The sequence below is a fragment of the Benincasa hispida genome, chromosome 3 (assembly GCF_027475165.1).
Source record: "Benincasa hispida cultivar pf3 chromosome 3, pf3_genome.v1.1, whole genome shotgun sequence".
NCBI lineage: Eukaryota > Viridiplantae > Streptophyta > Magnoliopsida > Cucurbitales > Cucurbitaceae > Benincasa > Benincasa hispida.
In genome coordinates, this window is record NC_143480.1 from 70057813 (window position 1) to 70083177 (window position 25365).

At 32.3% G+C, this 25365-nt stretch overlaps 1 protein-coding gene across 1 annotated transcript; it reads right to left on the reverse strand.

Moving 5' to 3' along the window:
• Positions 1 to 15817: 15817 nt before the first annotated feature.
• On the reverse strand, positions 15818 to 20321 carry LOC120074414 (FT-interacting protein 1-like). The gene is made up of 3 exons (XM_039027531.2): positions 19549 to 20321; positions 17912 to 18811; positions 15818 to 16842 (listed from the first exon to the last, which is right to left on the reverse strand). Exons 1-3 carry the CDS (start codon positions 20056 to 20058, stop codon positions 15880 to 15882), a joined length of 2373 nt encoding a protein of 790 aa, XP_038883459.1. The 5' UTR covers positions 20059 to 20321; the 3' UTR covers positions 15818 to 15879.
• Positions 20322 to 25365: the final 5044 nt, after the last annotated feature.

Here is a 25365-nt window from a genome sequence, read left to right on the forward strand (position 1 = left end):
GTTGTTTTACCCTTGAGATTGCCTCTTGTTCTTTAAGTCCCATTAATCCTCTAATGAATAATTGGTTTGTGATCCGGTCATCAAATCGAGTCCCACTCGGGGAAATGAGAGGGTGGGACCCCTTATTCAAGACCCAAAATCAGCACTTAAGGGAATAACCTCTCTACTATCCCTGAAAGTGGGTAGTAGTGAATTTCATCTTGTGCCCTATGTCCCCAACTATCTACCCGGTTATACCCCTGAATGGGAGGCTTATTGAGTCGGCGCTGTTAAGCCAACTCTCACCTATGCAAATCTAAGGATAATCTCAAATAAATAGAAGATCATAGTTAGCTTAGGATTAAGGTTAAGTTACCTAAGTCATCGTTATGAAATAGTCAGTCTTAAACAGTAAACATCGTTATACAGTAAGAGTGACTTATTTCTTTGTCCGATCTTATGCAAACTCATTCTATAGAACGCCCCCACTCCTCATGTCACCACATGAACGAATCAGAATCACTTCGTTTATAGCACTTTACAACTCCTTGTAACAACTACAAAGTGAGATGCATCTGATAGTGTAACACCCAAATTTGTACACATACACTACAGGAAATTAAATGTCAAATGTTAAGCAAGACAAAATTTTATTTAAAGGGGTGGTAAATGTAATACCCTAACCTTAATTTAGAAAGTAGGAAAACAAATAAAATATATAATTAAGAATAAAAAATATATAGGAAAATCGGGTGGAAATTTAGAATTGGAAAAAAAAGGAAATTTATTAATTATCCAAAAACAATAAATAAGGGGGCAGAATCAGGGAGGATTAATTAGAAATTGGACGCTAGCTAATTCAGAAGACAAAGGGCAGTAGATAACTTTTTGGTTGGGCACTACTCATTGGAAGAATTGAAGGTGAATTAATTGCCCATATACTCTTAAAATTTGAAAGAGTTAAAAAAGGTAAATGGAATCCACAAGTAGTGAAGGCAACCCACGCGTGAAAACTAGCGAGATTGGAGAGAGTGAGATTCTCAGTGAGATAGTGGGCGACAGCGGGAGCGAGAGTGGGAGAACGGGAGCGGGAGAGCGGGAGCGGGAGAGCGAGAGCGGGAGAGCGAGAGCGGGAGAGCGAGAGCGGGAGAGCGAGAGCGGGAGAGCGAGAGCGGGAGAGCGAGAGCGGGAGAGCGAGAGCGGGAGAGCGAGAGCGGGAGAGCAGGAGCGGGAGAGCGGGAGAGCGGGAGCGGGAGAGCGGGAGCGAGAGAGGGAGCGGGAGCGGGAGTGGGAGCGAGAGCGAGCGGGAACGAGAGCGAGAGAAAGAGCAGGAGCGAGAGCGAGAGCAGAAGCGAGAGTCAGAAAGCGAGAGCGAGAGCAAGAGTCACGAGAGCGAGAGTCACGAGAGTGAAAGCAAGAGTGAGAGTCACGAGAGCAAACCAGCGAGAAAGCTGGAGAGAGCGAGATTCTGAGAACAGAAAGAGCGAGATTTGGACAGAAGCATGGATCATGCGTTGAATTTGGCCACGATCTTATAGATTATACATGGAAAAACCCTAAAATTGAATACTAACAAAGAATGATGACGTAAGGGCAAACGTTAGCCAAGATTAGGTGTCTTATTGAGAGGAATCCTTAAACCCTAAGTAATTTTAAAGAAACCACCTGTAGGATGATTTGTCACACTAAGAAGAGCTGAAAACTACTATAAATAAGACCCTTTGCCTGAAGATTTAACCCATTCTCAAACAAATCTCAATAACGAAGAATCGTGTGAAAGAGTAAGTGTGAGTGAGGAAGTTCTGTGAGGCTAAAAGAGAAAAGCTCGGGTAAGGTGCTGCCCAAATTTCTTCCCAAATTTCCTTCTAGTTTAAAAAGGGAAAGCTCTACTGATCAAATCATAAAGAATAATAAGGAATAACTAGATCACAGTAAGTAGTTTATCTCACCCTCTCTTTAAATGTTCTATGGTAGTGTACCTTTATTATATTGCATGATTATGTTAATTGTTATATTGCATTACATGTTTAGAACACGTTTCTCTACAAGGGACCCCATGCATTATGTTTGTTCACGATTATGTTAAAATCAAGTTTTAATTAGGTGAAAATTGTGCTTCCAGTCTAATCTTACGTTTATGTTAATGGTTGATGTTGGATGCGACTCTGGCCCTACTGACTGCATGACCCGCTAATCATCAGATGGGTTAGTTTCCACTTAAGTCCTCATCTTCCTATCAGGCCGGAGAAATTCATGCTTCCAGGGCTGGCAGGGTATGTATGGTTGCACCCCTCTAGTCTAATATTATGTTTATGCTAATGGTTGATGTTGGATGTAACTCTAGCCCTACTGATTGCATGACTTGCTAATCATCAGATGGGTTAGTTTTCGCTTAGGTCTTCATCTTTCTATCAGAGAGGAGAGATTTATGTTGGAAGCATAACCAACCACCACATGTTATTATACATTTTCGGTCCCAACCATATATTTTCAAGATATGTTGCTTGTGAATGTGCATTTGTTCACTACCCTACGTGAGAACTACTTACTGGGTATATTATATACTCATCCTATATTTTTACAGACTTTGTAGGTAAGGACACAGCGTAGATGGCAGAATTGGACGTCGCTCAAATGGCCAACAATCAAACTCACTATTATAGGCACATGCATTTTGTACCACCACGCTAATGTTTTATGGATCCTGGTGTTTTGATAAATAAACTTTTTATATAGTTTTTCTATCTAATTAATAAAATTTAGATATGTTCTTTGAAATTTTCACCAAAACTCATCTCATGATAAAAAAAAAAGTCTAAGTATGCATGTCATAGCGGTCAGATCATAATGTGTAAGGATCCGGTCGTTACAGATAGTGTTACACGAATAAGGCACTCAACCTTATTCGTATACTATAGATCATTTTAACTATTTACTCGAACATGATCCACTTTTATGTCTCCACATAAAATTCAAGTACTCCTGTAATAGTCATGGATCTTTTAGTTTATTGGATTTATTTCTAAAACGAAATAAGCAATTCATATATTCAATAACAACTTTATCGATTTACAGAATGAATTTATTGTTTACAAACCACGAATTTTAGAACATAAAAACCCAACACAAGATACATGTATTCATAAATACTCATCAATCTTATTAATGGATTATCTATGAAATCAGACTTATCCTTTCTAACATAGGACCACTTGGGTCAAAGAACAAAAGTCTCACATTGGCTAGATAACCTTATCTAATAAGGTTTAATGACACACCTGCATGAGAAGCAAGGCTTTCGACAGGTAATAATAATTTAACTCTAACTATTAAAGAATTACCTGTAACTGTCATTTCTAAAAACCAAAGTCATGTATCCTTTAGGAGAATAGAATTTGTCTTTATTTTTGGATTCATTAATTCTTACACTCTCACAGTTTAGTAGTGAATGTATTAATCTTTAACACAAAAAAATATATCTATATTTAATACTGAACATATTTTCAAAAAAAACTTTTGAAAACATGTCTAATTACTAAAACTATTCATACGTTATGAAATATTTTAGTAATTTTCTTTGAAGAAATTGAATGTCTCTCATGGTGATAAAAGCACCATACTCAGCATAAATAAACATCATTACATTTTAATGTACAAAAATGCATTTAATTAAAGTTAATCATGTTTTCAAAAATGACTTTTGAAAAACATGCCTTATCACTAACTATTCATATACTATGAAATATTTAATAATAAAGCTTGGAGAAATAGAATTTCTTTTATGGTGATAAAAGCACCATATTCAGAAAAATTAAATAACATTTTAATATTTCCCACTACTTTAACTGAGATAAGCATCCTATTTTCAATTAGTGTAACTATTCCACTTAAATAAGTATTCACCAAGATTTACAATCTAATTGTAATGAAGAAAAATTCTGATAGTGAATCATTATTCAACTATCAAGGTGTGAATTCGTATTCTCCACCATGAACTTAGTAAATTAAATTATTTGTTCTCATTTTTCTTTTTTTTTTTGAGATATTTCCAAAATCTCTCAACAACTGACATCCCAAACTAATTAGGAAACTTAACTTTATAATTTTCTTGGATCCTCGATGATACTTAACTTTGTAAGCCATTTAGCTTCCCATGACTTCAACATACAATATGTTTCATCATGTTTTTATCTAAACACATCATATGTTAAGTAGAAAATTACAATAAGCCATCACTACAAAATTTATTCATGAAATGGTAACAATTGTTTTTAAAACATTTTCCAAATTAAAAGACAAAATTACATTGCTATTATGTGCTGATGAAAATTTCAATGTAATATATTCATCAAAACTTTTGACTTATATCAGTAATTAAAAAATTTAGAGAAAAAGACATAACTTTGAATTATATAAAATATGTTAATCTACTATATGTAATCTATTATCCATTCTAATTCAGCAAAGAAATTTAAAGATGAACCCGTGAATTTGATGAATCCCATTCATATAAATGTAAATTTTCTATTGCTATGATACTCCAATGAGTCAGAATAAAAGTCATCGTAGGGTAGTCAGTCATTCCTTCACAGGATTGAGACATCCTCAACCAAATGTTACACCAAAATAATTCTTTATTCCTATAACATCTAGTTATCATGTTTTGGTCAAGAAACCATTAACTTACTTAACAATTTCTTGTAAGTGTAACCCTTCATTTTAGATTCAGAGTTCTACCCCAATGAGTCAACCATAGGGAAAAACCGATTAGAGCGAAAACTAAAACAATTCTATCTATTTTTGGAGTTTGGGTAAAATTTCATACAAACACCATCCATAGGGAGACACAAACAAAAGTGTCTCGAGGCTGAGCATGAAAGTTTACTAAAACCAATGAAGGAGACTGTGGGATGTGTTGACACACTTCACTCTTCCACTTACTATAAATATTTTTTCCATTCATCTTGGTATTGACCTATGCAAACACCATCTGCAGGGGGACACAAACAATGGTGTCTCGAGGTCGAGCATAGATCTCACGGTGTGAACAATTTAGGGAGAAATGTGAAAAGAAAATTGAAGTATCATATACATCATTTTCCTCCCAATGAGTATCTTACAAATGAGGGTTCATTACTTTGGTAAATTAGGCTAATAAATTTATCTAAATGAATTGTTAACCTGACCCAATATAACAATTATATTTGATAGTTTAACAACGTTGATTTATGTTCATTAAACATTTTAATAAACATTAATCACTCATTACATGCTTGTAACAAATTTATCTAATTCCCAGGTCAGTTCTCAAGTAGGGGTGCATCAGCTTAAATACCCCAGCCTAGACAAAACCGTCCTAAGACAAAGGTCGCTTATAAATACATTTGTTACAAATTTAATCTTTAATTTACTCCAATTTAATCCTATTAAAATAGAATTAAAAGATTAATCCTATTTCTAATCATATTAGAAATCTATTAACATAGGTCTAGGTGAAATTAATTTTAAAACATTTAAAATTAATTTTAACCTATGTTTGCATGCAACTCTTGATTATATATTTTAATTCTAATTCATTTAACTTATAAATATTATAAAGTTTAATGAAACAATTAAAACCTAAGTCATGCATCTAATAACATACACAAAAATATAACAATTATATTTCTAAAGTAATGTCATGCTTCATGCATTTTCATTTTCATTATATAACATAACATTTATATTATCAAATAATGAAAATAAATAACACACACATCACATAATATAAAACTTATATTATACATCATACAAATATAACATTTACAATAAAGTATGATACATGGACATGTTAGTATGCATGCAATCATCATATAATACAACTCTTATATTAAATATGATGCATGAGCATGGTTAACTTACTCATGCAACAACATAATATAACTTTTATATTAAAATTATGCATGATTTTATGTTTATCCTATGGTGGGATTTATACTATATGACATACAATATGACATATAAATAATGAAAATCATACAACATATGAATAATTAAATAAAACAATAATATTAGACCGAAATTGACATCCTAAACATTAATTAAATTAATATAACATTTATATTAATTTAATTAATGAAAATGTAATAAATAATTAATAATTACAAATTAATAATTAAAAAACAAAAAAAAAAACTACAAAGAAACCGCTAGCGAGGCTCAAACCCACGATCTGGAGTTTTCCTAACGTGCGAGGACCATGTAGAGCATCATAACGCTTTGATGCTAGCGTTGTGACGCTGGCTTTTATGTTGTCGCATCATTGCAACACTACAACTGGAGTATTGCAATGCTGTAAGGCAAAAAGTTTGTTCTACTTCGCCCCTTCATCTGAATCGAAGCCAAAACTCCATCATGAATAACATGGACAATTACGGACTCGATTACATGAATTTAAATACCTGAAACACTGGGCAATTACAACTTTAAACACCTTTAAAGCAGTAAATTTTAGGCCGATTTTGAAACCATAAAATATGCAAAAACCCATGCATTCAAAATGCATCATATATCCACTAAAACTCTGAATTAAAGTTCCAAAGACGAAATTTAGAGATCCTAGATGGTTTTGATACCAATTGAAGGGATTGGAATTCTCTGCAGCGGAAGTGATTGGATGCATCGGCCTCTTGATTTCGTTTTACAGAATGTACAACATAATTCAGAATGACGAAAACCATGGAAAAACATAAATTTAAGCATGTTAACTACTTTGTTAATCAAATAGAGATAAAAGATATAAAGGGAACCACATACTTGTTGAAGACCAATTCTTTACGTTCCTCCAATTTGGGTCGTCTTCTCCCGATCTCATGAGCATTGCAACTTGACACCACCACAAGGTCTTCCCTATTATTCTCAGGGACGAGAATCGTGCAGAGGTGTGGGCTTGCACTTAATTTTGCTATAAGGAAAGGAGAAGATTGAAAGAGTTTTCTGTCAAAACCATTCTGCAGAAAACTCAGAGAGAAGGTGAATCAGAGAGAGAGAGTGAAGGACCTTTCTCTCTAATCCTACAATTTGTTACGTGAGAAAGAGTTTGAGAAAATAATGGATGAGGGAGTCATAACTCCCTTCTCCTTAATTTTAATTAAATTAAATTCAAACTCAAAATTTTGAATTTAATATATATATATAATATTAACTACTTAATATATATACAAACTATACGTTATATCACATATAACATATATAACCTATAGTTAATGTTATATCACATATAACATAAACCATAGTTTATTATTCTCTCAGATAACCTAAAGTATTAATATGAATCACATTCATATTAACTTTAACCTATAATTTTTATATGATTCACATTCATATAAATTAATATTTGAATCACATTCAAATAAAAACCCTTTCAACAAACTATATAAATTTAATATAAATTATATTCATATTAATTATAACATATAGTTTCTATGTAATCATATTCATATAATTAATATTTGAATCATATTCAAATATTTATTTCTCTCATAAAATTATAAAGTTAATGTGAATCATACTCACATTAAATTTTAACATATAGATTTTATTTGAATCATGTTCATATATTTATATCTCTCATAAAATTATATAATGTATTTTATACAATTAATTTTCTTTAATTAATTTGAACAATTCAAATTAAATCAAAATTAATTTGATTCTCATCAGTTCTCATTGAGCTAAGAGGGGACCTTATGGATCTATAGATTGATGCTTCAATGATACGAGATTAATTGATTAAACTCTTTTAATAAAATTAATCAACATTCATTAATTGTCGGTTACTCACTAAAAACTGAAAGTTGAACTCTTCGCACTATAGATATATTTCTGTGTCCACTGGATATAACCAATCAACAATGTGTTGATCCATCACAAATTTCTCGTAAGTACAACTGGATTAAATTACTGTTTTACCCCTGTAGTTACATCTAACTCCTTAAGTACCACTGATCCCTCTAATAAACAATTAGTCATAGTCCTGAAGGAACTCTAACAGGGAGAGAACATTGAGTAGAAGTGGATCGACCAAATTCTATTTTCATTGAATACAAATTTTACAGTAAACAAGTAATAAGATATGCATTTATTTCTAAATTACAGTATGCTTTAGAAAGAATTAAAGGGTTTCAAGAAACCTCACCTTTGAAGACCTTTCTTCACGTTTTCCCTTGAACAAATCATGAACTCCTTGAAGACCTTCTTCAAGATTAACCTCGAACAAAATCGAAGACTACCACGGAGGTTACCTTGGTATTCTTAGGGTGAGAACTCAGGAGTGGGGGGCTTTGGTTATTTTGGATTTTGAGGGAAAGCTTAATGTATAGGAGGAAAGCTAGAGAACTCTCTCAATGACTCAAAACCACATAACTCTTCTGTTGTCTCTCTCTCTCTCTCAAAAATTCAATTAACCAACAACTTACATGAAGAAGAAGAAACTTTTTCTTTTCTACTTGCCAAAAATAACCACCACCCATTTACATGGGTGGAGAAAAAAGAATGGAAAGGGAGTTGTAACTCCCTTCCTTATTATTAAAATAATAGTAATATAAATATAAATATGATAACTAACTTATCATATTATATATATATAATATATATATATATATATATATATATTATATTATATATAATATATAATATAACCTATAATAACATAACTATAGTTTCTTTTCTCTTTTATATGGCATTTAATATAAATCTTATTTATATTAAATTTAACAACTATGAATCCAATTCATAGAAACTATATTTGAATCTCATTCAAATATTTATTTCCTTCCAGTAAGCTATAATGTATCAAATACATTATGACAATTATATCACATATAATTGAAACAACTTAATCATATATAATTAAAACCCTCTATTAATTTGAAATTTTTCAAATTAATCCAGAAAATAATTCTCAACTAAATTCTATTGAGCTACCAAGGAGACCTCATGGACCTGTAGCTTGAAGCTCCAACGGTACATGAATAATTAATTAAACTCTTTAATTACATTATTCACCATCCGTTAACTGTTGGGCACTCCACTAAAGACTGACAGCTGCACTTTTCACACTAAAGATATATTTCTATGTCCATTGGATATAACCAATCAATAGTACGATGAACCTTCACAAATTGCTCGTAAGTACAGCTAGGCTAAATTACCGTTTTGCCCCTGTAGTTACATCTAACTCCTCAAGTACTACTGATCCCTCTAATGAACAATAGATCATAGTCCAGCTATGACTAACCCCTCTCAAGATAGGAGAGGGTGTGGTGTCACATTGTCCAAGACCCAGAATCAGCCCTTAAGGAGAAATTTATCTACTTACCTTTTCCTTGGGGAAGGAGTGGATTCCATCTTGTGTAGCTGGGTTCCCAGCTCCCCAATCAGACGAATCCCCGAAATCGTAGGCTTATTGAGCCGGCAATCTGGCCACTTTCACCCATACAAATCAAAGGACCGCCCTCATAGGCAAGAGTTCACAACTCACTCGGTATTCAGGTCATGTTACCTATGGTCATCCTCGTGAAATGTAAGTCTCTATTATGAACGGTATTATATAATAAGACTAAACATTTCGTGGTCCGGTCTTATACAAACTCCTTTGTATAGAATATCCCTGCTTGCATGTCTATACATGAATGATCAGGATCAGATCAATTATAGCACTTTATAACAATTGTAACACCTACAAAGCAGGTCATACTCGTAGTGTTACCAGGATAAGGTACCCAGCCTTATCCTTCTACTACAGACCATTTAGGTTATCACTTAAACATGATCTACCCGTATGTCTCTACATATATGTTTAAGTTACAAAGATAACCTTGGATGTTAGTTTATTAGTTTGTGGTTAATGCAACTAAAATATCATATATTTTATAGACAATGAATAAAATATCATATATTTTATTAAAACATAATGAATTTGTTCAACAATGTTTACAAACTATAGGACCCTATGAGATTTAAAGCATCAATCCCAACAAGTCTAACTAACCGAACCCCTCTTGGGGCAAGAGAGGGTGAGGTGTTTCATTTTTCAAGCCTCAGAATAAGATCTTAAGGGAGCAATTTATCTTCTTACCCTAATTGTAGGGAATGAGTGAATTCCTTCTAGTGTAGTTGTGTTCCCACCTCCCCAATCAGACAAATCCCCAAAATGGTAGGCTTATTGAGTTAGTGAATTTGGCCATTCTCACCCATACAAATCAAAGGATCACCCTCATAGGCAGGAGTTCACAACTCACTCAGGATTAAGATTAAGTCATCTATGGTCATCCTAGTGAAATGTAAGTCTATTCTAGCAATGGCATTATAAAGAGAGACTTAACATTTCGTGGTCCGTTATTTATACAAACTCTTCCGTATAAGATACACCCACTCACATGTCTCCACAATAATGATCAGGATCAGATCATTTTTAGTACTTTACAAAAATTGTAAAAACTACAAAGCGGGTCGTATCAATAGTGTTACCAGCATAAGGCACTCAACCTTATCCATATACTACAGACCTTTTAGGTTATCACTTAAATATGATCCACCAATTTGTCTCCACATACATGTTTAAGTTACATCAGATAACCTTGGATCTTAGGTTAATAGATTATTGCACATGTAATATAAAATTAATCAACTATTTATTCAACTAGCATAAAACTACAAGGCTTTAAGGCATGCACCCTAACAATCTTATCTTGGTTACATTATGGATACGACCCACTTTGTAATGGTTACAAATAGTTTGATCTAAACCGTTCATGGAGATATGTAAGTGAAGGTATCCTATACAAAGAGTTGTATATGACTGTATTGCAAAATATTTAATCTCTCTTTGTAAATCCGTTAATTGATGAGATTAATATTTCATAGGATGATCATGTGCAACTCGATCTTAATCCTGTGTGATTTATGAACTCCTTGTTGGGTTTTATGTCCTAAAACTCGTGGTTTGTAAACAGTAAACTTATTTTGTTATCAATAAAGATGGTATTAAGGTTTTATTTAATAAAGTTGTTATTGAATGTATGAATTCCTCATTTCGTTTTAGAAAGTACCTAAATCCAATAAACTAAAGATCCATGGCTATTATATGAATACTTGAATTTTATGTGGAGACATAAGAGTGGATCAAGTTCAGTAAATAGCTAAAATGGTCTATAGTATACGAATAAGACTGGGTACCTTATTCTGGTAACACTATCGGATGCGGCCCACTCTGTAGTTGTTACAATTTGTTATAAAGCTCAATAAACAAAGTGATCTTGATTCGTTCATGTGTTGACATAAGGAGTGGAGGCATTCTATGCAATGAGTTTTCATAAGATCGGACCAAGAAATAAGTTACTCTTACTTTATAACGTTGTTTACTATTTAAGACTGACTATTTCAAAGCGATGACCTAGGTAACTTGACCTTAATCCTGAGCTAACTATGAACTTCTGTTTATTCGAGACTATCTTTAGATTTGCATAGGTGAGGGTTAGCTCAACAGCGCCGACTCAATAAACCTCCAATTTCAGGGATAAGATCGAGTAGATAGTTGGGGACATAGGGTGCAAGACGGAATTCACTCCTACTCGCTTTTAGGGATAGTAGAGGGGTTGTTCCCTTAAGTGCTGACTTCGAGTCTTGAATAAGGGGCTCTACCCTCTCATTGGCCCAAGAAGGACTCAATTTAGTGATTGGATCACAAACCAATTATTCATTAGAGGGTCAGTGGGACTTTAGGGACAAGATGTAATCTCGGGGGTAAACCAACTTTTGACCTAGCCGTTATTACGAACAACCTATGAAGGGTTGACTTACTAATCATGGTTATATCGAGTAGACATAATATATCTACAGCGAGGGGAGTGCAACTACTCGACTTTAGTGGAGTGACCTGGTAGTTAACGAATGGTGGTTAATTAGGTTAAAGAGTTTAGCCGGTTAATCTCGAATCATTGAAGTCCATTATCTATAGGTCCATGAGGTCCTCCTACTAGCTCATATCAGACTAAAGCTTAGACAGTGTGATGAACGAATTTGAAGTGTTCAAATTCGATTTTTGGAGCAAAGTGTTAAATACATATGATATATTTAACCTAATGTTTAAATAAAAAGAGAGAAAATAAGTGATATTTAAATAAGATTTCAATATCAAGATTATGACTAAGGATTCATATTGATTGGGATTACTGTTGGATTTAATATTAAACTAAACTAATAAAATTGTTTGATTAATTATTTAATTTTAAAATTAATTATTACAATTAATTTTGAAATTAAAAAGAATTGGTCAAAATTGTATTAAGAGTCAAAATTATTGACTAGGTCAAAAATGAAACGAAAGTCAAAATGTTGACTTTTTACTTTGAAAGTAAAAAAGTCAAATTTGTTAATTTGGTTGATCAAGTTAGTGGAAAGATCCAACAACTGTGAGTGGAAAATACCAACATTTGCATTGCTAAGTGTTGTCTTAAATTGAAGACACGTACTGCACTAATCCTATTTTGAGTTAGTGGATTTTTTAGTGTCAAATTCTCATCAAACTCAAAGTTGTATGTCTTGTATATAATGACTTTTAAAAGGAAGATTTTTTTTTATTTTAAACTTTCTTGGCTAAGTAAAACTTTATGAGTTTATTTGATAATCTCATAATTATTTTCTCTCAAATACTTAACCCTTTTTCTCTCCAAAGTAGTCACTCACTAAATCTCACCTTCCCGTTCTAAGGTCGAAGAATAGTCGGGAAGACTCTCATGGTGGTGTACGAACCATTCGTGAGAAGATTTGAGCTATTTTGGAGAAGATTCAAGTCTACAAAGATTGTCTTTCTTCTATCCTTTTATACTTGTTTTAATTACATATTTATTCTTTGAAATTAATCTAATTAGAGTACTTTAGGTCCGTTTTTCCTTCCGCTGCACATGTATTTGTTCCATTACTCCTATCTGTGAGGTCAATCCTTTGATTTGTATGGATGAGAGTGGCTCAAGTTGCCAACTCAATAAGCCTACCATTTCGAGAACTTGACTAAATGGGAAACTTGGAAAATAACTTCACAAGATGGAATTCACTCCTTCCCTAGATGAGTAGTCCCCTTAAGTGCTAATTTCGGGTTTTAAACCAGGGGCCCCACCCTCTCACAAGCTTCAGAAGGACTTGGTTTATGGTTGGAACATAAACAAATTGTACATTAGATGAATCAATGGTACTTAAGGAAAAGATATGGTTATAGGGGTAAAACAGACAGTTAACCCAACTATAATTATGAACAACTCGTGATGGATCGACTTGCTTATATTGATTATATCCCTAGACACAACGTCTCTTATAGTGCATAAGAGTTCAACTATAGGTCTATAGTGGTTTGCCCTGTAGTTAATGAATGAAGGTTAATTTAATTAAATAGTTTATTAATCTAGGATAATTGAAGCTTATAATTTGTAGACCCATAAGGTCCCCTTGCTAGCTCACCACGAACCAACAAGGATCAACTACGTTGAAAGAAAATTTGAAATGTTCGAATTCATGAGGAAAAATATTAATTGTATTGGATACAATTAATTACATGATTTATTATAAAGTTTATTTGAATGAGATTCAAATTATAACTTTATAATATGAAGAATTAATTTATTTAAATATGAATGAAATAATTAATTATTTATTTGGATGAGATTCATATAAATAAATAAATTGTTTAATTTGAATAAGATTCGAATTAAACAGATATTGGAAAATATCTCATTTGAATGAGATTCAAATTAAAGAGATAATGTAGAGAACAAATATTTAAATACAAATTAACAAATCCATTTAATATGAGATATTAAATGAATAATTATCTTTTAATATTGGATATTAGTAGATAATTAAATACGGTAGATGATAAATATTTAAATATGATTTAAATATTTAAAATCATTTAATATGAGATATTATTTGAACATATATTTATTAATATTGAATATTATTAAATATGTGATTTAAAATCTCTGCAAAGGGTTATCGCAATAAGATTAGGAGTAACCCATAGAATTCTATAAACATGGCCCTTGGAGCCTTCATATACACTATCTATAAGAATAATCTCTACGATTACTCTGAAACCCTCTCTCTAGAAATTCTCCCAATTTTCTTTAAAAAGTTCTGAGAATATTCTTCTTTCATATTCCCTCTATTATTTTGAGAGAAGTTGTTCCCATAAGCCATATCCTTGCCAGAATCATAGTAAGGAAGATCTCGTGGATTTAGTATGATTCAAGAAGGGGACTACCAGTTTGAATAGGAGAATTTGCTGCAATTATGGATCATCAAAGGTATGTTGCTTAACCATTTCTTGATTATTTGTATTTTTAATTCGTCCAATGAACCAAAGAATGCGATCTCACACTTCCGCCGAGATTCGATTCTCAATTAGCATTTAAATATGAGAACATATTAGGTATAGAATATGCCCTAGGATACATGTCTCACCGGCTATGTTTCACCGGCTTTAATGCAAATGGGAGATTTTTGGGGTTTATGTCCTAACCCTCGCAATTTATTTATTTATTTATTTATTAATTAATTATGAAATACTCCATTAACCAAAAAAATCCAAGGTTATCATATATAGTCTTGAACAATACGTAATTGACATACATGGTGGATCATGTTCAAGAGATAACCTAAAAGGTTTATAGTATACGGATAAGATTGAGTGCCTTGGTGAACTCGTGAAGGATCGACTTGTAATAGCTATATTCATGGATGCAACATGTTCTACGGTGCATAGGAATGCAATTATGGGTCTATAGTAGTTTGCTCGTAGTTAATGAATGTATTTATAGTCTATAGGTCTATTAGGTCACCCTGCTAGCAAGGACCAATAGTTTTGAAAGAATTTGAAATGTTCAAATTGATTAAGGGAATTTATGATAACGGTATATAATACAATTAATATAATGTGTATAAATACATTATAATATAAAGTTAATTTTAATGAGATTCAAAGTTAAACTATGTAATATGAGAAATTTAATATATTTGAAAGAGATTCAAATAATAAATAATATGGATGAGATTCATATTAAAACTATAGGTTAGAAGTTAATGTGAACGATATTTCTATTAAAATTATAGGTTATGAGAGAGGTGTATTTATATGATTCAAATATATAATCAAATATGAGATATTTAAATTAATTAATTGATTATTGATCTAATTATTATTTATTATTTAATTTAATTTAATTTAAATAGTAAATTAACTCCCTGGCACCTTAAATGCAGAATCTCTGTATTTGGAGTAGAGGTTACCCAATTGATTTTTTACTTGAAGAGATAATAACTCCCTTTCTCTCAAGTTCTTTTCCCTTCTCAACATCGCAGAGAAAATTCTCTTTGTACAATATCCCACTTTCTCTATTCAAAAGAAGGCTTCCACAAGTCCATTCTTGTCAAGAGAATAGTTGGGAAGACTTTTTGGGGGCATCCCGTATGTACTGTGGAGATTTGCTCGTGATAAGGGAAATTCGAAGAAAGTTGTGATCTTCAAAAGTTACTTCTTTTTCCTTGTTTTTCATGCTTAACCGGTTAGATTACATTATTAATGTACCATGTTTCTTTTCTATTTGTAAAATTCTAAAGCAAAATCAAAGTAAAAGCAATCACTTGTTTCCACTACGAGATTCGTTCCCTTCATTATTATCTCCTCAGTAGAGAGATTATTTATGAGGATTTTATCAAATCATAGAACTAAATTCTGACTTATTCCAAACTATATGGACTATGTAAATTCACAAAGACGAAAAAAATAAACGAACAAACAAGAAGGTTTAAAAGATATATCTTTCAAGAATTAGCTTTTCAAATAGTGGGGGTTCCTAACATGAACTTTCAAAGCAAGCTATCAACTCGAGATGGAAGCCTTCTAAAGAAGTTACTAGGAACCGATGGCAGCTTACTCCTAAACCTAGGATGTCTAAGCCAATAAACCCCCGCAACCAAAGCCACAATCTTAAATGGTGTAATATACAACCCAATAGCCACAACTAGGCAAAACACAACATAAAGACTTGTAGCTCTTGGATCCCTCCAACTAAGTAGAGCCCTAAACCTCTCCCCTTGAGTCGCGATGTCCCCGACCACCGTCTGAATCCGCCCCGCAACACTTCTCAACCTATCGTACCTCATCCGTGCCACGTCTTGTGTCTTGGACGTTGGAAAAGTATCAAACTCCTCATCGAGTTCGTCTACATGAACTGCCTCGGCCCAAGAGAGCTTTATATCCATGTGCGGTGGATGCCTCGGTCGGAACCGAAAGTTCCAGATGCCGATGAGGAACATGTAGAGGAAAGTTGTTGGGAGGATGAGTTCGGGAAAACAAATGAGGATGAAGTAGAGGATGTGGACAAGGATAGACGTAACAGGGTTCTTCCATTGGCAAACTTCTCCGAGCCATCGATTCATCGAAATGACACCCGAGAATAGGGCAACGATTCGGAAGAAGTTGGCTTTGCTTCTTCTCATACTCCACATGTGGGAATCTACATCTAACATGTATTCTACGACTTCTTTTCGTAGAGGCGGCTCGGCTCGGGCAAGTCTCGTGGCTACGATGCTCATGGCTTGGAATCTTAAGCTGTCTAGCTGGTTGACAGTGAAAGGGTGGAGATAGTGCATTTTAGGTAAGAGGGGATGGCCATAGAGGTAGATTATGTGAGAAAGGGAAAGGCATGTGAATCTCACAGCTAGTTGGAGCTCTCCCATTTTCTTCAATCCGGATGGTTGCAACACAAGGAGTGGGTATGAATGGGTGTAGATTCTATCCATTTCAAGTGTTGAAAGCCTTATTCGTACCTGTTCAAAACAATAAAATGATTATAAGATAAATATTGAAAAAAAATTCAAGTCAAAAGAAAAATATTTTGATGCATCTCCGACGGCACTCATCTTTGTAGCACCTCTTAATATTATTTTAAATGAATTATTAAATTTTATATTCTATTACGCTTACAATATATTAGTTCTTTGAGCTCTTAAAATATCACATTAAAATAATTATAATAATTTTGGTCTTTAAACTTTATAGATAACCATTTTGCGTCTTTTTCTAATTTTTTTTTAAATATATTATTCACCAAATATTTACTTTAGACAACTTATTAATTACCATTACATTACTCAAATATATACATGCTCACATCATTATATACTAAAAGATACACTATCTATTTGTTAAAAGCAAAAGCACACGAAATACCAAAATAATTATTTTGAAAAATTTAAAGACTAGAATAGATATTAAAAGGAGTCTTGAACCAAATAACCATTTTCTAAAGTTAAATGGCTATAGTAAAGACTTTAAAATTTTAAAAAGAAAATAATTATTTTGTAAAAGTCTAAAGAGACTAAATAGATATTATAAAGCTAGAGTACCAAAATAGAATAAAGCTAAAAGCTTTTATAAAGACAAAAGAAAGATATAAAACCAAAGATTCAATGTAGCATAATTGATCTATAAACCTAGGGATGACTTAGATTGACTTTTCAAATGCTTAAAAATAGTTTAATGGTTAAATTACAAATTTAGTTTTTATGATTTTAGTAGAATTTAGTTCCTATGATTTGATAGAACCTCATAAATAGTCCTTGTAATTTGATAAAAACCTCATAAATAGATTCCGTAGTTTGATAAAACTTCATAAATAGTCCCTATAATTTGATACAACCTCAAAAATAGTTTTTGTTGTTTGATAAAATTTTCATATATAATCTCTATTGTACAAATCATAAACACTAAATTGTAATTTTCTTCGAACTATAAAGACTAAATTTATAATTTATTTAAATAGTTTTTTCTAATACTTGGAAAACCATTCTAAACCCTGTTTAGGCTATGGATTGTAATGGTGATTTAGTAGGTTACCTTCCCAATTCTTGAGTCATTCTTATCATTCCCACCCAAATGGCAGTTGTCAAAAACTCCAATAGTGATGACAGTGCAAGGATCATAGACCTCCCAAGTGTACTGTTCATTCCATTTTGGATTGAAGCTGTCAGTTACTGTCCTTGTTCTAACCCATTTTTGGCCATATTTGGCCACACAATAAGCATCTGTACTCCCTTTCCCATCATTCTTTTTCATTGGTTGAAGCCCTTGAGCACTCAAAATCCCAACTTCAAAAATCCCAATTGGCTGCTTCCAAAGTTGCCTTGCTGTTGGTCTCACATCACTTATATACATTGTGGATTCATCCATTACATGATAAGCTCCTTCAAGACATACCCTTAAATGAACCCTACTAGAAAACTTCAATTCATGCCTTTTGTCTCCCTCTAAAGTTCCAAATCCAAACTTCTCAAGATTGAACCAACGTGAATGAACTATTCTATGATCCAAACGTCTCTCGAATCCGTTTAGTTGCGTTATTAATCTCCCCATGACTTCGTCTTTTGCTGACGATACTTTATTTTCGATCGTTAAAACAAGCTGTTCTTCAAAAGGTTCGGCTACGACGAAGATTAGGTCTTCGTTCCAAACTGGGTTTGTGGTTTTTGTTGGACATAGCTTTGTTTTCAACACTTGTTTTCCTACGTGGATTTTTGCAAATGCTTGTGGTGGTTGGCTTTTATCTTGTGGCTCAACGTCTTGGGCTTCTATTACATTCACTCTTAGGTACCATAGCTTTGGAGAAACGTACACTTTTGATCTGATATTGTAGATGCCCTCCCCATGAACCGATGCTGCGTCGGAGTGCCACGCATCTGGAAATGCTTCGTCCGCCTGCGTTCCCATCCAAACTGCTAGCATGATCTCTCCTTTCACCTGTGGGAGAATTAAATTTACCATAATCTATTAGTTTGGCTAAACTTTTAATTTCATTGGTGAATAGAGCCATTTTATCTCTAAGTTATTATTGATATATAGTCACTTGATGGGTATTGTACTAATTTCCAAGTTCCATAACAAAGGAAATGATACTAAGGAATAGTGATATGAATGAAAATAATGAAAATATTAACTATAAAACGTTCAACTTTTACAGGCAAGTGTATCCATCTTAACCTTAAACTTACAACTTTAACAAGCTTGAATTATTTTATCATAAATATATATGTGAGCATATTTTGATTGATTAAAGAAAAAATGTTTTTTCAAAAAATTCATTTTTAGTTAAACTCTTTTGATAATTTTTTTTAAAATTAAATCTGAAAGTGTTTCAAAATTTATTTTGAATGATAGTAAAATATTTCAATTTTTTTAAAATGACTTATTTTAAAAATTAACTTCTTGAAAACTTAAACCAAACCCACCCTGTAATTATGTGATTTCATAGCCAATTAAAAATAAAAGCAAGTTTTTAAACTCTTTTTTCCTTCTTGTTAGATTTTAAAACCCCACATGGATTTTAAAGGAAAAAAATTCTAAAAAGATTAATAACAAAACAAATAAATCAATAAAGGGTCATAGTATTTATGAGTTTAATTTTCAAAAATTAAAAAAAAATAAATTAAATGATTATCAGACGAAACATAGTAATTGAGGGTATCAATTCATATAACCTTGGTATCGCCTTTTCGATCTTCTAACTTGTACCACTGCGGCGCCAAGGGGCTATCCGGCGGGACTCTGGTTGGCACTTCATTCAAATCAAACACCACTTTCCCAACATATTGATCCCTTGGAACCATCTCTTTATCTCTAACAAAAACTTCAAGAACAGTAGACTGAATCTTGTCTTTAGAGAAAGCAAATACTTGGTTGTTCCATTCAGGGTTTGTTTTCTTCTCAAAATGCTGAGTCCTTCCCTTATAATTCCCCAGCTTCACTTCCACATATGGATCACAGCTCCCCGTCACCGGGTCCGGGGGTAGGTCCTTCGCCTTCACCACCCGAACGTAAAGATAAAACATCTGCTCCACAAGATCGTATGTGCTCGTCGCTCTCTCGCTCGTTATCCACCCGCCCCCTCCGCGTAGCCCACCATGCGGCCATCGCTCACCGAGGTTCGGTTTTGTATCCTTCAGCTTGTAGTCAGCTTCCTTGTCGTTGCCTGCTGTGGGTGAGCTCATTTCGTATGGGACGACGCTTTTGTCGCTTCGTCTGTTGTATGTGTAAAATCTTGTTAAGGTGTAATGTGGTTTGGGAGAGTTTCAGAGGTTTTGAGATAATTAAGAACAGTGCAAAAGGGGAGGCTTTTTTTCTTTTTTTTTTTTTTGCTTTGTTTGAAGTCTTTAAACTAAGAGTGGAGAATCATGCAATAAGCTGTTAAAGTTTAAAAGTCATTGAGGAAAACAAAGTGCAAGATATAGTTGTCTAAAATTCTCTTCGTATTCCTTCAAAAAGAAAAAAACAAATATATATATATATATATTCTCTTCCTATGGTGAAAGGGAATCAATACCCCACATTGAAGGACAAAGATAAGCTTTTTTTGTTTGGTGTTTTCAGAGGAATATATGCATGGGAGTTCCATCATATGCTTTATTGGATGCTGTTGCCTCTAAGGGATGGTATTCATTTTATAACATTTAATCACAAGCAAATTTAATTCAAGATAAGTGACATAAATTGAACTTAAATGTTCTTCCAACATCTATCCTCAATATCTTATATTAATCTCAACATAGTTTAGAAGAAAAGGTATCAATTTCTATTTCATAGGTCGATTCAATTTTACTCCAATGATTGTAAAACTAGATGTTGAACAGATTCGTTGTGTCATGGAAGAACCATTGTCTTGTGAACAATTTCAACACAACCTTGGTGTTAAATTGTTCATGCATTGGTTGTTCTCCATAGTCAACATCAAAAACCTTCTTGAACCATGCATTCACCAAAGAATACTATAATTTGATAGATCATAAGTCTTTGCTTTGAAGTTTTTGAAGAAGGTGAACTGTAACAACTTTACAGATCCAATGGATGAAAAAAATGAATTTACAATGAAGAAATAATTTTCTATCTGAAACGTCCATGATTGTTGAGATGAAATTAGTTTACAAAAATTGGAAAGATTTCTTTTTTTTTGTTACTCGAACACACCTGCTCAACGAAACGAACGCTGATAGCATACATGTGCGAAAAGATATCTTACCACCACTCTATACACTTTTTAGAGAGTCATATAAATTAAAATTATTTTTATAAATGTACATCAACTTCTTGTAAATTATCTTCCATGTGAAACAAAAGTAAAAAACTAATTTTTGGCAACTCATTTTTCACAGAGATTGTTGAACCAAAAAGAGAGAGAAACAAAATCTATCACCTTAATCTCAAGTGAGGGATAAATTTATATTGTTGTTTGCTTTCCATAAAACATGACTCAATATGGGTTTAGTGAAGGAAAAACATAAGAAAATTTCAAAATATAATATAAGCAAAAAGAATTAATAAAAATAATATATTGACAATGAAAAATACTTGAGTGCATCTCGATCTGCATTCATCTTTATGCATAGAGATAAGTGAAGTCTGGACTGTACCTAAGTATTTTTTTTGTACAATTTAATAAAATAAAAAAAAATTGTTCTCTTAACCAAATACCAATAATGCCCACGTCAATTTTCACCTCACAAACTTAGTTTTCCATTTGACTAGACAATTACTAGGGTAGTTAGATTGAATGTTTGAGATAGAAAAAGATAGAGAGAATCCTTGAAAAAGAGAACCCTTTGATAGGGAGAGAGAGTTTTTTTTTTTTTTAGAGTATTGTAATTAAAGTGTGGGGTGAAAGAATCAAACCTCAAACTTCGAAGTTGATAGTATAAATATTATGTCAGTTGAGCTACTCTCTTGTTGACATAGGGAGAGAGAGTTGTGAGAGTTGTGTTTGAGTCATTTAATTAAAAATATTGGGTTGGAGAGATAAAGGTACAATTTCTCCCATCTTTCAATAGGGTCAATAATCTCTCCTAATAATTGTTTCTTGGGTTAGGACAGTCTCAAAACAACTTCTCTCACAATTCCAAGGGGAGAAAATCTTGTAATTTAAGTTTTATTATATTTTAGTCTTTGTATTATCTATTGAATTTATGTACATTAAAAAAAAAATCTTAAATTTAGTCCTTAATAAGTTATTTTAAAATCAATTAAATAATAGTACTATGTAAATATATTTTCATAACTTAAAAAAGCTAATAGAAAGACTTTTTTTCTTTTTGAAAAAAATATCAACAATAAGCTAATGGTACTGTTGGTTGTTTATTCTTGACGTTTTCTTTTTTTTTTTAATGGACATTTAAAGTTTATTGAAAATATATGGACTAAAATTGGATATTTAAAAGTATAAGAACTAAAATGGAATGAAACCCGATGTATATGGACCAAAATTAACACATCTCACTCTAGATTATCCTATCTAGTAACCTATGATACATGGTATGTCGACGATAGATTCTAATTAAACTCTTGGAACTCATTATCAAACTATTAAAACATTCTTCGAAATAGGTGACTAGTGAAATTTCTTAATAAAAAATTATTAAAAACTTTGGTAGAATTACTAGAATGATCCGAGCTTGAAAAGCAAACACACTCCCAAATAATTAGTTTCAAACTCTTAACTCTACAATCAAATGTAACTAATCACATACAATTCATTAATTAGTTCAGAAATCGATCATCGATCGCAGCATGGCCATTAATGATCAATGGAAAAGTATTGAAGTTTCAGTATATATAAATTAAACCATCATGAAATTAAAAGAATAATACAAGATCTTCAGTGATGCTAGCCACTCTAATTACAAAAATGTTACGAAATCGATAATTAAAAAACATAAAAAAAAAAAAAAGAATGTAGAGATAGAGAAGATCGACACACAGATATACGTGGTTCACTAACGGTATGTTAATTACATCCACGGGCAGAGGAAGAACAGTATTATTAGGGAGAATGTTTCAGAATTATATCAAACGGTGCCTTTAGGGTTAGAGAATTTATATAGCGCACTACTCTAAACCCTAGGATCATAATCGTAAATAACTACAAATAAATAAATATGTTAAACACGAATTCTGAATAGGTTTCGGGAGCGTTGTCCCCGAATCTCCACCAGGACGCGTCGCCCCTGGACCCCGCTCGCTACCGATTAGCGAGATCTCCGTACCCTTGTTCGAAGCGCCAAAAAATTTAAAAGACACATCTAAGGTGATGCAAATTGAAACGATATGCAACCTATGGATACTGTTGGCAGATTTCAACTTCGTAGGCCCATTGAAACACCAATTAGACATTGATTTATCCCATTCCTATCCCTTTCTATTAATTTTACCTCCAAATTATACCTCCTCTCTCCATTATTACCAAAATATATATATTGTCTTTTTATCAAATTAACTATTATTTTCTTCTCTCATTTCTCACAATGAGATTGTGCTTTTATCATTTTTTCTATTATGGACAATTTTTTATTAAAGGGTATCATTTACATTTAAAGCAAATAGGAACGACAAAAACAAGAAACGATTGAGCATGATACAAGCTGCAAGTAGCAACTTAAGACTAAAATGGACCTAGAGAAAATGATTGGCTTAGGCCTTGGCCCAAACCAGCGTGCGGCCGAGGTTGAGCCTTGTCAAATGTCTAACGGGACATGCTTTACGTATGCCCCAGTCCAAGAGATCATTTTTTAAAGTATTTGTACAACTATATCATTATTTTTTTTTTTACTTCTGTAAATAATTTAATATTTTTTTCTATATGAGAAAATTTCCCTTTTTGTTTTCATTTTTTTCTAAAGGTATTAAATTTATAACAATATTTGGGAGAATCGAATTTCTAATATCGAGGTTGATAATACAAGTATAATGTCAATTGAGTTATGTTCATCTTGACAAATTTTTCTTGTTTAATAATGGATTTCGCTTAATACCGAAACCTGCTACCTCAAAATCTCAAGTATGAGTCTTCTCAAATCTCCATAGCATTAAAATGTTAGATCATAATCTTATATGTCAAAATTCAAGGTAGAGCCAAAAGTACTTTTCATGAGGGGTCAAATCTTTCACACTTTTTTTTTTCTAATTTTTATAATCTCAAACTAGAGTGGACAGATGGCTCACCTCTTTAATTTCTACTTTTAATCTTATTTAAAAACAACTTATGACATTAGCTTTATCTCTTACCTTTGGTAGAACTCGGAGGAAATATATTTTCTCTCCAGGTTGTACATGTACCTTTCTAAAAGTGCTATAAGCTGCCAATTTTATATAAATTATATAGAATCATATAAACTAGGGAAAATATCAAATTAATCCCCCAAAACTTTCAAGGTTTCTATTGATTTAAATTTTAAACTTCTGTGAGTGTTTCAATTTATACTTTTAATTACGTTATGTTTGGAAAAATCACTGTGAGTGAAACTTAAATTTGTATCAATTAAATCCCTAAACATTCACAAATGAATAAGGCTTTAAGACAAAAATTAATTTGAAAATCATCTATGCATTTATTTTAATTGTCCATTTTGTAAAACGAACATTTGAAGAAATCTAGACACATTTAAGAATTAATGCATTGATGATTTTCCTTAATTAATCGTAACGAAAGGTCTAAATTGATTTCCTTATATAAATCTAAGAGTTTAATTGACTCAAATTATAAGTTTTACATGAGTCCAACAAAATCTGGGATGGATGTAAACTGATGTATATACAAAAGTTCAAGGTTTAAATTGATGCAACTATTAGTTCAAGATTTTATTGATACAATCCCAAAATTTAGAGTTACGTATAAATTGATATTTGTTCAATAACTAATGATGAAAATCAAACAAAAGAAATTATTGGAATATCACCATCTCAAAGATCTTCAAACCTTCTTCTTCTTCTTTTTTTTTTTCCATTCTTGTTTGAAATTGCATTTACTAAAGCTTTGTTGAGATGAAAACAACTGAAGCTATAAAGAAAATTTGGAAGAGTTAAATGGAGAAACTTTTGCCAACATTATGCCTCTCCTTTATTCTCCCCTTCACCTTTGATTCTCATTTTGATTTTCAAAAGAAAATGGAAAAAAAAAAAAAAAAAAAAAAAAAAAAGGAAAAAAAGATTTGGATTCTTCTTCTTATTATTTTATTCTCAAGTAACTTTTAGTCCCAACTTCAAAGTTTAAAACTGTTACTTTCTTGTTCAAAAGGCATTATTCAAAATACTTATTCGTTTATTATTTATAATAAATAATTTTTACAGGGATAAAATCAAACCGATATTATAAGGCTCCCCACGTGGGTCATCAATATCTTCATATATATATATATATAGCAAGCAAAGAAAATAGTCTTAAATTGTCCAATCAAGCAATGATTTCTTGAAATTTGTAACTATGGCAAAAAAAAATATTAAATTTGATTTCCATTTTTATGTTCCGATTTTAC

What these genes read in the sequence shown, in the direction of transcription:
- LOC120074414 (XM_039027531.2), bottom strand. Translation starts at nt 20,058, where the DNA reads ATGAGCTCACCCACAGCAGGCAACGACAAGGAAGCTGACTACAAGCTG. An exon ending in ATCGAAAAGGCGATACCAAG is followed by an intron (nt 18,812 to 19,548) that starts GTTATATGAATT and finishes ATTCTCCCACAG; the next exon opens with GTGAAAGGAGAGATCATGCT. An exon ending in ATGACTCAAGAATTGGGAAG is followed by an intron (nt 16,843 to 17,911) that starts GTAACCTACTAA and finishes TGTTTTGAACAG; the next exon opens with GTACGAATAAGGCTTTCAAC.